The sequence below is a fragment of the Bos javanicus genome, chromosome 14 (genome assembly GCF_032452875.1).
Source record: "Bos javanicus breed banteng chromosome 14, ARS-OSU_banteng_1.0, whole genome shotgun sequence".
NCBI classification, from domain to species: Eukaryota; Metazoa; Chordata; class Mammalia; order Artiodactyla; family Bovidae; genus Bos; species Bos javanicus.
In genome coordinates, this window is record NC_083881.1 from 73,182,225 (window position 1) to 73,196,439 (window position 14,215).

Consider the following 14,215-nt stretch of genomic DNA (forward strand, 5'->3'; position numbering starts at 1 on the left):
TCAAGGCTATGGTTTTTCCTGTGGTCATGTATGGATGTGAGAGTTGGACTGTGAAGAAGGCTGAGCTCTGAAGAATTGATGCTTTTGAACTGTGATGTTGGAGAAGACTCTTGAGAGTCCCTTGGACTGCAAGGAGATCCAACCAGTCCATTCGGAAGGAGATCAGCCCTGGGATTTCTTTGGAAGGAATGATGCTAAAGCTGAAACTCCAATACTTTGGCTACCTGATGTGAAGAGTTGACTCATTGGAAAAGACTCTGATGCTGAGAGGGATTGGGGGCAGGAGGAGAAGGGGATGACAGAGGATGAGATGGCTGGATGGCATCACTGACTCGATGGACATGAGTCTGAGTGAACTCCGGGAGTTGGTGATGGACAGGGAGGCCTGGCGTGCTGCAATTCACGGGGTCGCAAAGAGTCAGACACGACTGAGCGAATGATCTGATCTGATCTGATCTGATCAACCCCAATAAGATTCATAATAATTTGAAGAGAATGATACTGATGCAAACACTACTCCTCAGACCAAAAGGACTTTAACTTTCTATGAAATGGAGAGCAGGCTGAGGCAGCCAGTCAGCTGAAAACCAGTTATTGCTATAAAAACAGAAGACTTCTTAGAGAGCAAAAGCTAAGTCAAGATCCAAGAACAAAGGATTTGAGAATTACTCCCAGGCTCCAATACTTTGGCCACTTGATGCAAAGAGTTGACTCCTTGGAAAAGACCCTGATGCTGGGGAAAATAGAAAGCAGAAGGAGAAGGGGACAACAGAGGATGGTTGGATGGCATCACTGACTCAATGGACATGAGTTTGAGCAAACTCCGGGAGATCGTGAAGGACAGGGAATCCTGGCACGCTGCAGTCCATTGGTCACAAGGAGTCAGAATGGACAACTGAACAACAACCCAGGCTGCAGAACTTGAACCTAATTAGGGAACCTGCTTTGGCCCCAGAGAAGGGAAAGCTGGTGATATGTACCCAACTGCCTTTCAAAATTACTAGAAAATCATAACTGACATATGTGTTCCACTCAGTCTCTTTTTCTTAAATATATAGTTCTTTTCATTTTAGAGTACTTTTATGTATTTATTGGAAAGCTGGAAGAATAATACAGAGAATCCTCATATACTCCTCATCCACTCTCCCAAACCATGAATGGCTTGTATAACCATGAAGCATTTGTCACAACTAAGGAAAGAATATTGCATTGACAATATAGTAATATAGTAGTTGGACTTCCTGGTGGCTCAGCTGGTAAAGAATCCGCCTGCAATGCAGGAGACCTGGGTTCCATCACTGGGTTGGGAAGATCCCCTGGAGAAGGGAACAGCTACCCTCTCCAGTATTCTGGCCTGGAGAATCCCATGGAATATATAGTCCATGGGGTCACAAACAGTTGGACACAACTGAGTGACTTTCACTTTCTTCACTTTTTCACTTTCAATATAGTAGTTACATTACTAATAATGAAACTCTACAGTGTATTTTGATTTTACTATTTCTCCCACCATCCTAATATTCTGTTTCAGGATATGTTGCAAGATAATCATGGTGCATTCAGTCATTACAACTCTTAAGTTTCCTCTGGTATGAAGGTATCTTAGTCTTTTATTTGACAGCCTTGACAGTTGTGAGGTGTACTGGCCGGGTATATTGAAGACAAACTAGGGCATTTGACCCTCAAATTGAAGTTTCTTTGTCTTTTTAATGGCTTAGAATCAGTGATTTTCCAAGGAGCTCTGGTTCCTTCTACTGCTTAATGGAATTAGAAAGCAAGATCTAGGTGTTGAATATGCCTATGGCTCCACTCGTAAGTTTTGAACTGGAGTGTCTATTACGGTTACTCTGCCCCTCTCTTACCATTGTATAATGAATGTGAGACTGGAAGACAACCTTGTTTCTGGCTCCCAGCTCTTATCAAAAGGAGCTGACCTGAGGAACTGAACCTGAGAAACTCACCCAAACCGAACCAGAGACTAATTATGAGATCCTGGACTAACGCTATAATAGGGGTGAGAATTTGGAAGCCTTGGTTGTGGGTAAGCACGTTTTGCATGTTGAAGAATAATTTGTGTAATCAGAAGTGGACTCTGATACGTTGTTTGATGGCTAAAAAGTTGTGTACATTCCTTTGCAAAGCGGCTCCGCAGCTTGTCCCATACAGAGATGGAGTTTGTTTCTCTTCTCTTAAAATGGAGCTAGCCTTGTGGTGTTAAAAATGTGGTGGAAGTGACATGTTTAAGTTTCTGATCATGAGCCTTAAGAGACCTTGCAACTGCTGCCTTCATTCTCTCGGATCTTAAGACTTCTAGGTTTGTGAAGAAGCCCAGCCCTCAGCTAACTCACCAACTGAACACAACATAAGTGAACCCAGGGGAGCCCAGCAGAATCCAGCCGACAAACAGAATCATGAGAAGATAAACCACTATGTTTTGGAGTGAGTTTGTTAGGAAGAAATGGATAATTAACAGTACAACTGACTGACAAAAAGATATTTCTATTGATCCAATATGTCCTACCTGTAAGTTCCACTTACCCTAGTCCCAGGTTTTGGTAGGCAATAAAACATAGTAAATTGTAATAGTAAGTTAATATCTTAATTTTCTCTTCATATTATAGTATTTTATTGATGACATATGGAATTAATGCTTTATTGGGAAAGAGAGTTTTATCAGTAAAAATTTTGAGAACTGTCACAAATTGGCAAAGTATTTGGAGAACTGAAACCTCTGATCCCCCCTCAGATGGCATCTTACAGATACCTGCTTACTCCACCTGAAACTAGAAATTAGTTCTCTGGAGTCAAGATTAGTACGCTGCAGTGTAATTGTTACTGGAAACTGGCGGGCTTACATTTTTCAATAGAGAGAGTAACTTTTTCATGAAGAAATTTCTATTTATATCCCCAGAATTATTTCAAATCACTGACATTTTTATTCTTTGCTAAACACACTGGTCTTCTGAGTCCCTTGAAGGGACTTCTTTTCCTTAGTTGATTCCTAGGTTTTAAATATCTTTATATAGTGTTAATTTTGATTGACATCACTTCATTCATCCCTTCAACAAACACATTAAACATAACATTCAGTGAACCAGGAACACAGTGATTACTATACAGCTGATGCCTCACCTTTAAAGCATATAAATGAACAATTATGATGAAATTATGTCAGTGTAACCATAGAGGAAGGAATGGGTAGTCATCTAATGTAAACTGGGTGAATTATAAAAAAGACTTAAGACTCCATCATGTGACTACTGCTGACAGTTTTTAAGCCAAACACCTCTCGCCCTTTTGCCCCACATCTGGGCAAACTTACAAGGAGGCTTGAGTGCTTCCTCCTTTGTTATGGATAGTTCAAGAACATTTTCCCTGAAAAAGTGAAAGTGAAAGTTGCTCAGTCATGTCCGATTCCTAAGACCCCATGGACTGTAGCCCACCAGGCTCTTCTGTCCATGGAGTTCTCCAGGCAGGAATACTGGAGTGGGTTGCCATTTCCTTCTCCAGGGGATCTTCCCAACCCAGGGATGGAACCTGCATCACTTATGTCTCCTGCATTGGCAGGCAAGTTCTTTACCACTAGCACCACCCTGACCATACCCCCCTAAATTCCATAAAAATCTCAAACTCACCTCCTTCCCTTGACCTCTCAAATCATTTTTTTAACCAGAGTAAGAGGCTTGCCCTGCTACCCACAGAAAGCTGATTATGTAAGTAACAAACATTTTCAAAACGTCCTGGTGTCTATGTCTCACCATCAGTCTCAAACCAAATTTTGAGTAAGTGTAGCTATCTTGTGACCACAAACAGGTGATCATAAAAGATAGCCTGGGTGATATTTGAATGGCATTTTAAACTGTGTGTACTAAGCATGTGGGATTATAATTCTTTCTTTTACTTGTTTATGTCTTGCCCAGAGTTATCTAATATCATGTGTGTGTGTGTATGTGTGTGTGTGCATGTGTGCACTTAGTCACTTCAGTCATGTTGGACTCACGATCCTATGGGCTGTAGCCCGCCAGGCTCTTCTGTCCATGGGATTCTCCAGGCAAGAATACTGAAGTGGGTTACCATGCCCTTCTCCAGTGGATCTTCCTGACCCAGGATCAAACCCATGTCTCTTATGTCTCCTGCATTGGTAGGCGGGTTCTTTACCACTAGCGCCACCTGGCAAGCCCTTCTAATACCTTAAAGGTAAAAAACTACTCATTCTTGTATCCATATCAACCAGCATGGTGTGTGGAATGCAATACATATTCAAATACTTTTTGAACACATGAATGATTTCTTTAAAAAAAAAGAAATTAAAAAAGGATTGTGAAATTTGTGAGTACAAATACATACTTTATTAATTTTTGGATCTCCTGAACATTTAATGCAATTAAATCCATTACCCATAGAAAGAAAATCAACTTAAAAAGTGGATAAAGAATATACTGCAGTAAGAATATTCTAGAAAAATTAAACCTGAAGATATAAATTCACACAGGTGGTAGTGATTCATAATTGAACATCATTTTCTCTGTATTTATGGTGGTTTATATCAGCCCCATTCCCAAACTAAAAATAGCTGAGTAATATAACTACTGCCACCATCACTGTATCCCAGCTCCGTACGTGCAGAATGAAAGATTTTAACTACAGTTCACTCTGGTAGCATTTCACAGGAAATTTCAATGAAGGGGCTGAAAGAAAATAATTACCCAAGGAAGCTTAGGCTTGAAGAGAAATCTCTCTTTATGAAGTGTTTCTAAAGGAAATGTGTGAGGAGCAACTTGGAGGATGAGACTGTTTTCTTCTATGACTATGTAAATATCTTTCAGAAACAGTATAAATTTGTGAAACAAGGAAGAAACTTAAATTTTCCATGATGAAAGAGACTAAATACAAATTTCCAGTCTTAGGAAATCCACCCAAGAGTAAATGAATAGGGACAGTGTGTTTCAGATACTTTCGGACTCTGACAAACCCATGTTGATCAAAAGTTATGGTGAACTTGACGTGGTGCTTTGCCATGTTACACTCAGTTCCGGCTACTGAAGAATAGCACTGTAGATCCAGTATACACCCACAACACCCTGTGACCGTCGCACAAGCCCAAATAAAGCAAATGATGAACACATGTGTGCCAAAGGCTCAGAGTACAGGGCTTTTTTCAAACACTAAAGAAAGCCTTGTGACTGTGATTCCAAACTGTAGTATATAAAATGAAAGTGAATGATTGTTTTAAAATTCTTATTCTAAGTTCACCCCAAAGAAATTCTGATCCTCTAGGTTTGGGGTGGAGTGCGTAAATCTACGTACGTGGAAAATATCCACAGTGATTCTTGTGCAGATATTGTAAGGATCACATTTCAACCAAGATTTAGGAGAGACCTGGCACCATCATTTGCTTGGTTTTAACTGATTAAACCCCTACTCTGGTGAGACTCACACTACTTTAGTCTTTCCATTGGCAGAGTGGAAAGGAAGGATTGAAAAACTAGGTTCACGCAAGATGAAAGTTGTATGTCGATTCTGTTTTTGGCAGTTACACTGCTTCTGTTAAATTTTAATTCCAGAGCCAAAGCAAAAGGCATGGGTCCAAGCGCCAAGAAAAGCTGGTATATGGGAAGAATTGTGTTTGACTTCATGAACACCAGTTAGTTCCACCATGTCTGTGTCTTTGGAGTGGGTGATGAGGGGAGGGCCCTGGTCATCCATGCATGCTTAAGGCACATTGCTCAGCCTGTATCCCCAAACCACATCACCATTCTCATCCTGCCCTCAGCAGCACCCTGAACTCCAAAAGAGAGTTCTAACCAATCTTCCAGGTGGTGCTAGCAACCAATCTTCATCACAATTTATCCTGTGCTTTGTTTTCTCTGGCCCTCGATGACAACATCATGTGCGTGCGTCAGTCGCTCAGTCGTGTCCGACTCTTTGCGACCCCATGGACTGTAGCCTGCCAGTCTCCTCTGTCCAGGGAATTCTCCAGGCAAAAATACCGCAGTGAGCTGCCATTCCCTTCTCCAGGGGATCTCCAGACCCAGGGACTGAACACAGGTCTCCTGCACTGCAGACAGATGCTTCACCGTCTGAGCCACCAGAGAAGCCCAACAATGTCATAAGCTTATTGAATGAATTAGCTTTTTCCAAGACTAACACAGTGCCTTGCAGGGCTTACATGTATTCTTCCTTTCTTAAAGTATTTACTTCACCCTAAATAAGTGCTGCAGTCCATGAGGCTGCAAAGAGTCAGACATGACTGAGCGACTGAACAACAGCAACAAGTGTTAATGCTGAGAGTCTCAGGCCTCGTAAAAGAATAATATTGTAAAATAATTAGCCTCCAATTAAAACAAATAAATTAATTTAATAAACGAATAATGAAGCATATATTTGGACTCAGAAGATAGCTAGAAATTCCTAAAATCATAGGGTTAGTCTTCCTACCCGACTTTCTCCTCATCTTCTCACTACCTGCCTTTACCCTGTTTTCCTTCTCCCCCAAAGCCATCCGTTGGCCAGGCACTGCGTTCACTGCCCTCCCTTCCTCACACTCTCTCAGGCTTCATTAGCCTGAGGAAAGGCACCTTTATTTAAGCAATAGATCTCTTACTATTAATACAAATTTAAGAAAACAGGGAGCAAGTAAGCTTGAGAACTCTGTAGGACATAAATCAAGGTGAAAGGAAGTGTGGAGATAGGGGTGTTAAATATGGAAGTTGAGGCAAACAGACTCTAGTCTAGAAGAATCTGCCTTTCCTTACTTTTCTGCCCTCACAAGGCCATAAACCGCTTCAAAACCAAGAAGGGGAAAACGGCAGCTCTAGTAGCAAAAGAGATAAAGACACAGTTCTAGCTTTTTTTAATTGAATCATTTTATTTTTTAATGCAACAATTGTTCTTGTTAAGTATAAATTCTCACTAGACTTATTTATTAGCCAATTTCTAAATGTGGCCATAAAAATACAAGGTTCCAAATAGGAAAAAAAAAAAAGTACTAAAAAGCCTTCTATACTTGGTGGAGAGAATGGACTTTATTATTAAGGACAGAAAGGAAGTAAGTTTGACCAAAATGACCTTCCTAGTGTGGAATCAGTGGAAAATGAGTGAGGATTTTTACATAATGAGCACCCTGAAAGCCATCATTTCACAGCACTTAGCTCATTTGTGCAGGAACCTACTATTCTTTTCTTTTTAGTAAACAAAAAACAAACAAAAACGTGGAAAGCTCTCAGTGCGGTTAGCATCAGGACTCTGTTCTTCGTCTGTCTCTGTGACAGCTGGTAGAATTAAGCACATCTCTGTTGTTATTTTCTTTAAAACAATATGACAGTTAAAGGAAAGCTAACTAATTCAGTTCTGTCTTTATAACAGGATGGCTAATCCTTAGAAACCATCACCAGAATATAATGTCTCAGCTTTCGAATAGCCATTGGTATATTGCAAACCTGTTCCTGACCACTTCACTATGTTTCATAGCCAGGATCTCATCTCAGTAGCCTGATATGGCTGGTAATATTTATGCTAACCTACAGTCTCTAGAATTAAAATACTTTAGCAAGACAGTTCACAATTACTTATCATGTTTTTGATGCAAAAGGATTATGTTAAACACTCAGTTCAGTTCAGTTCAGTCGCTCAGTCGTGTCTGACTCTTTGTGACCCCATGAATCGCAGCACGCCAGGCCTCCCTGTCCATCACCAACTCCCGGAGTTCACCCAGACTCACGTCCATCGAGTCAGTGATGCCATCCAGCCATCTCATCCTCTGTCGTCCCCTTCTCCTCCTGCCCCCAATCCCTCCCAGCATCAGAGTCTTTTCCAATGAGTCAACTCTTCGCATGAGGTGGCCAAAGTACTGGAGTTTCAGCTTTAGCAGCATTCCTTCCAAAGAAATCCCAGGGCTGATCTCCTTCAGAATGGACTGGTCGGATCTCCTTGCAGTCCAAGGGACTCTCGAGAGTCTTCTCCAACACCACAGTTCAAAAGCATCAATTCTTCGGTGCTCAGCCTTCTTCACAGTCCAACTCTCACATCCATACATGACCACAGGAAAAACCATAGCCTTGACTAGATGAACCTTTGTTGGCAAAGTAATGTCTCTGCTTTTGAATATGCTATCTAGGTTGGTCCTAACTTTCCTTCCAAGGAGTAAGCGTCTTTTAATTTCATGGCTGCAGTCACCATCTGCAGTGATTTTGGAGCCCCCCAAAATAAAGTCTGACACTGTTTCCACTGTTTCCCCATCTATTTCCCATGAAGTGGTGGGACCAGATGCCATGATCTTCATTTTCTCAATGTTGAGCTTTAAGCCAACTTTTTCACTCTCCTCTTTCACTTTCATCAAGAGGCTTTTTAGTTCCTCTTCACTTTCTGCCATAAGGGTGGGTCATCTGCATATCTGAGGTTATTGATATTTCTCCCGGCAATCTTGATTCCAGCTTGTGTTTCTTCCAGTCCAGCGTTTCTCATGATGTACTCTGCATATAAGTTAAATAAGCAGGGTGACAATATACAGCCTTTACGAACTCCTTTTCCTATTTGGAACCAGCCTATTGTTCCATGTCCAGTTCTAACTGTTGCTTCCTGACCTGCATACAAATTTCTCAAGAGGCAGATCAGGTGGTCTGGTATTCCCATCTCTTTCAGAATTGTCCACAGTTTATTGTGATCCACACAGTCAAAGGCTTTGGCATAGTCAATAAAGCAAAAATAGATGTTTTTCTGGAACTCTCTTGCTTTTTCTATGATCCAGCAGATGTTGGCAATTTGATCTCTGGTTCCTCTGCCTTTTCTAAAACCAGCTTGAACATCAGGAAGTTCACGGTTCACATATTGCTGAAGCCTGGCTTGGAGAATTTTGAGCATTACTTTACTAGCATGTGAGATGAGTGCAATTGCGCGGTAGTTTGAGCATTCTTTGGCATTGCCTTTCTTTGGGATTGGAATGAAAACTGACCTTTTCCAGTCTTGTGGCCACTGCTGAGTTTTCTAAATTTGCTGGCATATTGAGTGTAGTACTTTCACAGCATCATCTTTCAGGATTTGAAAGAGCTTAACTGGAATTCCATCACCTCCACTATTGGGTCAGCCAAAAAGTTCACATGGGTTTTTTGTAACATCTTACAGAAAAACCCAAATGAATGTTTTAGCCAACCTAACATAAAATTCCAGCAAGCCTAATTTTCAGACATAAAAAGGAATGTTTTAATATAGAAGATATTTATAACTCCCTGCTATGGACTTGTGTTTCCCTAACCCTCAGTGTAACTGTATGTGAAGGGTGAGCATACAGGGAAGTAATAAAGGTTAAATAAGGTCATAAGGGTGAAATCCTAAGCTTACAGAATTATAGGATCCTTTAGAGGAGAAACAAGAGAGCACTCTCTTTCTAACATGTGAGGGCATGTGAGGACAGCAAGAAGGTAGCTGTCTACAAGACATAAAATAAGCTTTCACCAGAAGCTGAGTCAGGTGCTACTTTGCTCTTTGACTCCCCAGCCTACTGAATTTTGAGAGATAAATGTCTATTGTTTAGTTCTCCAGTCTGTGCTATTTGATTACAGCAGCCTGAGCTTCCTAAGACATTCTCATTAGTCGCCATGCCTACCAGTCTACCTTGGGACACAGCGCCCACCTTCTGCCACACATTTTATCCTCTTTCCTTAATTTATTCCTATTCTTAGCACACATTTTCATTTAACTTAAATAAAGGTATGTAAAATTTATTCCATTTATTTTGTCTTCCCCAGTAAGGATGTAAGCTCCATAAAGGCAGGGATTTTTTTAATTTTTTTTCTGCTTAATTCACTGCCATATCTCCAACACCTGGAAGAGAGCCTTATGTTCTTGTTCTTTGAACAATAACCTTTAAAATGCTGGAGAATATTGAACTCAGCCTAGAAACTCAGAAAAGACAAACAACAGTATATAAACAAAGAGCCAAACAAATTAACAAATTAAATTACATATTAATTAAAATTAGAACAAGAAAGGATTTAAACTTGGTGTTTAAAGGACTGCATAAAAGTAGTGTTGCAGCAAAAAGTAGTTTTATTAAACTTCTGTAAATTGACATACAACACTTCACAATTTTAGGCTGAAATTTTGTAGGAATAAATTACAAAGAATATTGAATCCAGTAATTTTCAACACATAATACTCTGTAGGTCAGTCTAAGCAAGGAAAAATGTACTATTTGCTCTTCAGTAAGTACTTTGAAATAATAGTCAGAAATCCATTTAACACAGTAATCATATTTCAGTTTATTTTCCATGTAAATTGGTTGTTATATGCTGAGTCAGTGCAAAGGATTATTTAAAAAGTAATTAAATATATTGAAAAACATAAAAATATAAGTGTGACATATTAGATAATATGATTTGTAACTAGAAATCTCTAGATTGTGCAAGCCTTACTAAACTCCCTATTGAAAAACTGGCAACAAAATCAATACCAGAAGGACTGTCTATGTTGAATTAGATGATCATCCCTATTGCAGAATGCAGAACAAGTACCTCCAGTCATATGCCTATTCAAAAACATATTTGGGTAAACACTAAATGTCAAACATCATCCATACAGGGTATCAACACATTTACATTTTCATTAAAAAAGAGAGATCTCTTTTCTCATTACATTACGCATTTACACAATAGAGATCTGTCAAATAAATTACTGCAAAGTAATTCAAGTTAGACTTTTAACACTGGAATCATACAATTGGGGGCAAATAATCTTTAAAATGAAAGACAAATGGTAAATTAAGGACATTTAATCTGTATAAATGTAATATTAACAGTCTTTTCCTGGTTATTTGCTTTATGGTTAATTTGTATATTGTATATCACTCCGTTAAATCCTTAACACTCTTATAGGTCAGTTTTAATTTTTCCCTATTTTATTTTACCATAATAAGTAATATGTAAGTAACTTACCATATACAAAAATAAGTAATCTCATAAAAATAGTTCAACATGATTAGGAACATTCTAGCATCAGGACCTTATTGTAGTTTTTCTATTGTCAATATCTGTTTTGAAATAAACATTTATATTTTAGGATCTTGTGTGTGTGAAACTCATACTGAGTCTCTGGGCTCTCAAAACTTAATTCCAGGGAGCTCCTCCAGGTCTATAGTCACTGTGACCTTAGCATGCAGGATAAACCTTAGAGCAAAGGGTTTATGGTACCTTTGTTTTGATCTTCTTTTACTTTGAAAACAATAATATTTGATGAAAGTTATGACTTTTAAGCTTTATCCATTAAATATCTACTATAAACCCTGAAATGCATTCAAATACATCTTCTCAAGGAATTGTGTGCTAGCTTCAATAAAAAAATAGAAGAAACTATCTGTCGATTAACTGTAATGATTTTAATTCCATCTACAGTCCATAATCTCTAACAAATTAGAAAATGTCTACAGTGCATAAATTTAATAATAGGCCAAAGTTGCATAGAAATACATCCATTTATGTGCCCCTGACCAATGGATTAGAGACAGTGAGTGTTGCCACCATCCACAACTGGAATAATTTAATCAGACAAAGCAGAGTGAAATTCCTCTTTTTAAGGAAAGTTTACTTTCAGCTATTACTTCCACCTTTTCTTGGAACAGTATTTGATGGGAAGGAAAATTGGCTTCACTCATTTCAGTCCAAATTAGTGATGAAGGGATTGAGGCTTCCTGTGGGACAAAAACTATCTTTGTATTTCATGTCAATCAAAATTAACATAGCTAAATAAGTTATGAAAATTTGAAATGTTTATTATTCCTCTTTTACACTGTCTGCTTAGGATTTAATGGTAAAAACAAGGGCCATATGAATGTTTGTTATACATTTGCTAGGGACCATTAAATCACTTGGCAAATATTAGCATTTTCTCTTACAGATGTCCAGAAAAACACCTAAGTGACCTAAAATTAAAGCCTTTTAATTTTGTTTGCAAACTCTTTCTCAAATTCACTTCAAAGTACTTGGCTTTATGTTAATTGGTAATTTCTAGAACAGCTAAAATGCCTTAAGATTAATGCATGTGTCTATACCTATTTTTGAAAGTGATATTTCTTCATAGGTAAATCAAATTGGTAGATAAACATATAAAACTATATGTGATTTAAAATATATGTAGAAACATATATACAAGTCAGCCTAGCCTGTGGTTTTACTTGTCAATTACTCTGTTGGTTTAGTGGGTTTACAGATAAGCATTTATCTAAGCTCTTCTCTAACAAAAGAAAAAAATCAAGCATTCTATAGAGATCTATCTATCTTAGACAGATAAATGTATTATAGTATATCGACTATCTCTGAAATAGGAAAGTCTCAAACTACTATAGCTAATCCTATATTGGAATAGCACAAAGTTATTCTGCTGTTGATACTTTCTCATCTATAAATCATATTTGTGAAAAAACATAAAATGTGCAACTTCCATATTTTCTAGTTCCAACAAAACTTAAGCTGAAAATAGAGACTTTTATGGGTGGGGATGTGCAAACGAGGCCTAAGGTCTGAAGATCCTAAATATTTTTAACAGTCACAACAAAACCAAAGTCAAGAACCTGATTTCACTGGGATAAAAGTGACGTGAAAACATTCCTGAAGACTTCCATGCATGGAAAGATATGAAGAAGAATGGTTTCCAATTTGTCATTTGTTTTTGCTTGACTTACTTTCTGTGAATTTTGTATCATATTACATGAATATTTCATGGCTTATTGATATTTAATGGCTTTTTTGGTAGGGGAAAATGCCACACTTGATAAGTTGTTTCTTTGTATTAGTTACATATGATCCTGCATTTTTACAGATGACTTGCAAATGTTCTAAATCTCCTATAATAGGACAAAGTACTTCTCACTTTTACAAATCAACTTACAACAAAACTAAATTAACACAAAATATTGTGGTATTAAAAAAAAGGAAATAAATTCACGTTTATCTTTCAGTACACTAAAACTAAATGCATACTGATTTTCATAAGATAACTATACAGCAACCTACAAAATGAATTTACTTACTGACAAAGATTAGATAAAATTGTTGGCAAACCTTGAGCAGTTATGCAGTTACAAAGTCACACACTTGTCATAAGGGTCATTTGTAGGTTCTACACAACAAAAAAGTTTGTGCAAAACACTTGAGTATGGTCTTTTCAGGGAAGTTGTTAAAAGAACGGTACTGCAGCAAAAGAGTCTCAGATTTCACTGTGGTCACTGAGTATGCTCAAATTCTGAAACAGAAGAGAAAGAAATTAGCACTTGCTACTTGTTGTTTTCTTGACCCCATGGATGACCCCATGGACTGCAGCCAGCCAGGCTCCACTGTCTATAGAATTTTCCAGGCAAGAATACTGGGTTTATTGTGTGTGTGTGTGTGCGTGCGCTCAGTCACTCAGTCACGTCTGACTCTTGGCGACCGCACAGAGTGTAACCTGCCAGGCTCCTCTGTCCATGAAATTCTCTAATCAAGAATATTGGAGTGGGTTGCCATTTCCTCCTCCACGGGCTCTTCCTGACCCATGGATCAAATCTGCGTCTCCTGTGGCTCTTGCATTGGCAGGCGGATTCTTTACCACTGAGCCACCTGGGAAGCCCCACTTGCTACTTAACTTTAAGTTGATAACCGTAGGTAAAAGAACATTAGAAACTGAAGCCAGCTGTCTCGTTAAGCTAAGAAAATGGAAATTCTCTGAGGCATCACAGTATAGAAGTTTATAGCCCTAAGTGCCAGGTCAGACTGCTGACTTTGAAACTGGCTCTACCATTTACAAATGGTAAACTTCCCTGAACCTCAGTTTCCTCATTTCTAACAATAGGTTAAATAATAGTATCTACTTCATAAGCTTGTGGTGAGTTTAGTGAAGAAATATAGGTAAAGCTCTTAGCATAGTCTTGGAACATAATGAGCACTCAATGAATGTTCATAATATGTAATATTTAGTAGTAGTAGCAGTAGAAATAATAATAATAGCATTATTATTTTTAAATTTTTATTACTTTGTAAATGCATACTGTTCTGGTTGCATGTAATGAGGATGACCCAGGGAGACAATAAATGCTGTTCCAGGAATAAGCAAAGGCAAAAGTTATGACCAACCTAGATAGCATATTCAAAAGCAGAGACATTACTTTGCCAACAAAGGCCCATCTAGTCAAGGCTATGGTTTTTCCAGTGGTCATGTATGGATGTGAGAGTTGGACTGTGAAGAAAGCTGA

General features: G+C 38.5%; 1 protein-coding gene across 2 annotated transcripts in view; it reads right to left on the reverse strand.

The window, feature by feature from the left end:
• Positions 1-10,231: 10,231 nt before the first annotated feature.
• SLC26A7 (solute carrier family 26 member 7) overlaps positions 10,232-14,215 on the reverse strand; it is a 180,511-nt gene continuing 176,527 nt past the window's right edge. For both annotated transcript variants that reach the window (XM_061439400.1, XM_061439399.1), the window contains exon 19: positions 10,232-13,230. In XM_061439400.1, the coding sequence (XP_061295384.1) occupies positions 13,195-13,230 (36 nt within the window). In that variant the 3' untranslated portion in view covers positions 10,232-13,194. The remainder of the gene's footprint in view (positions 13,231-14,215) is intronic.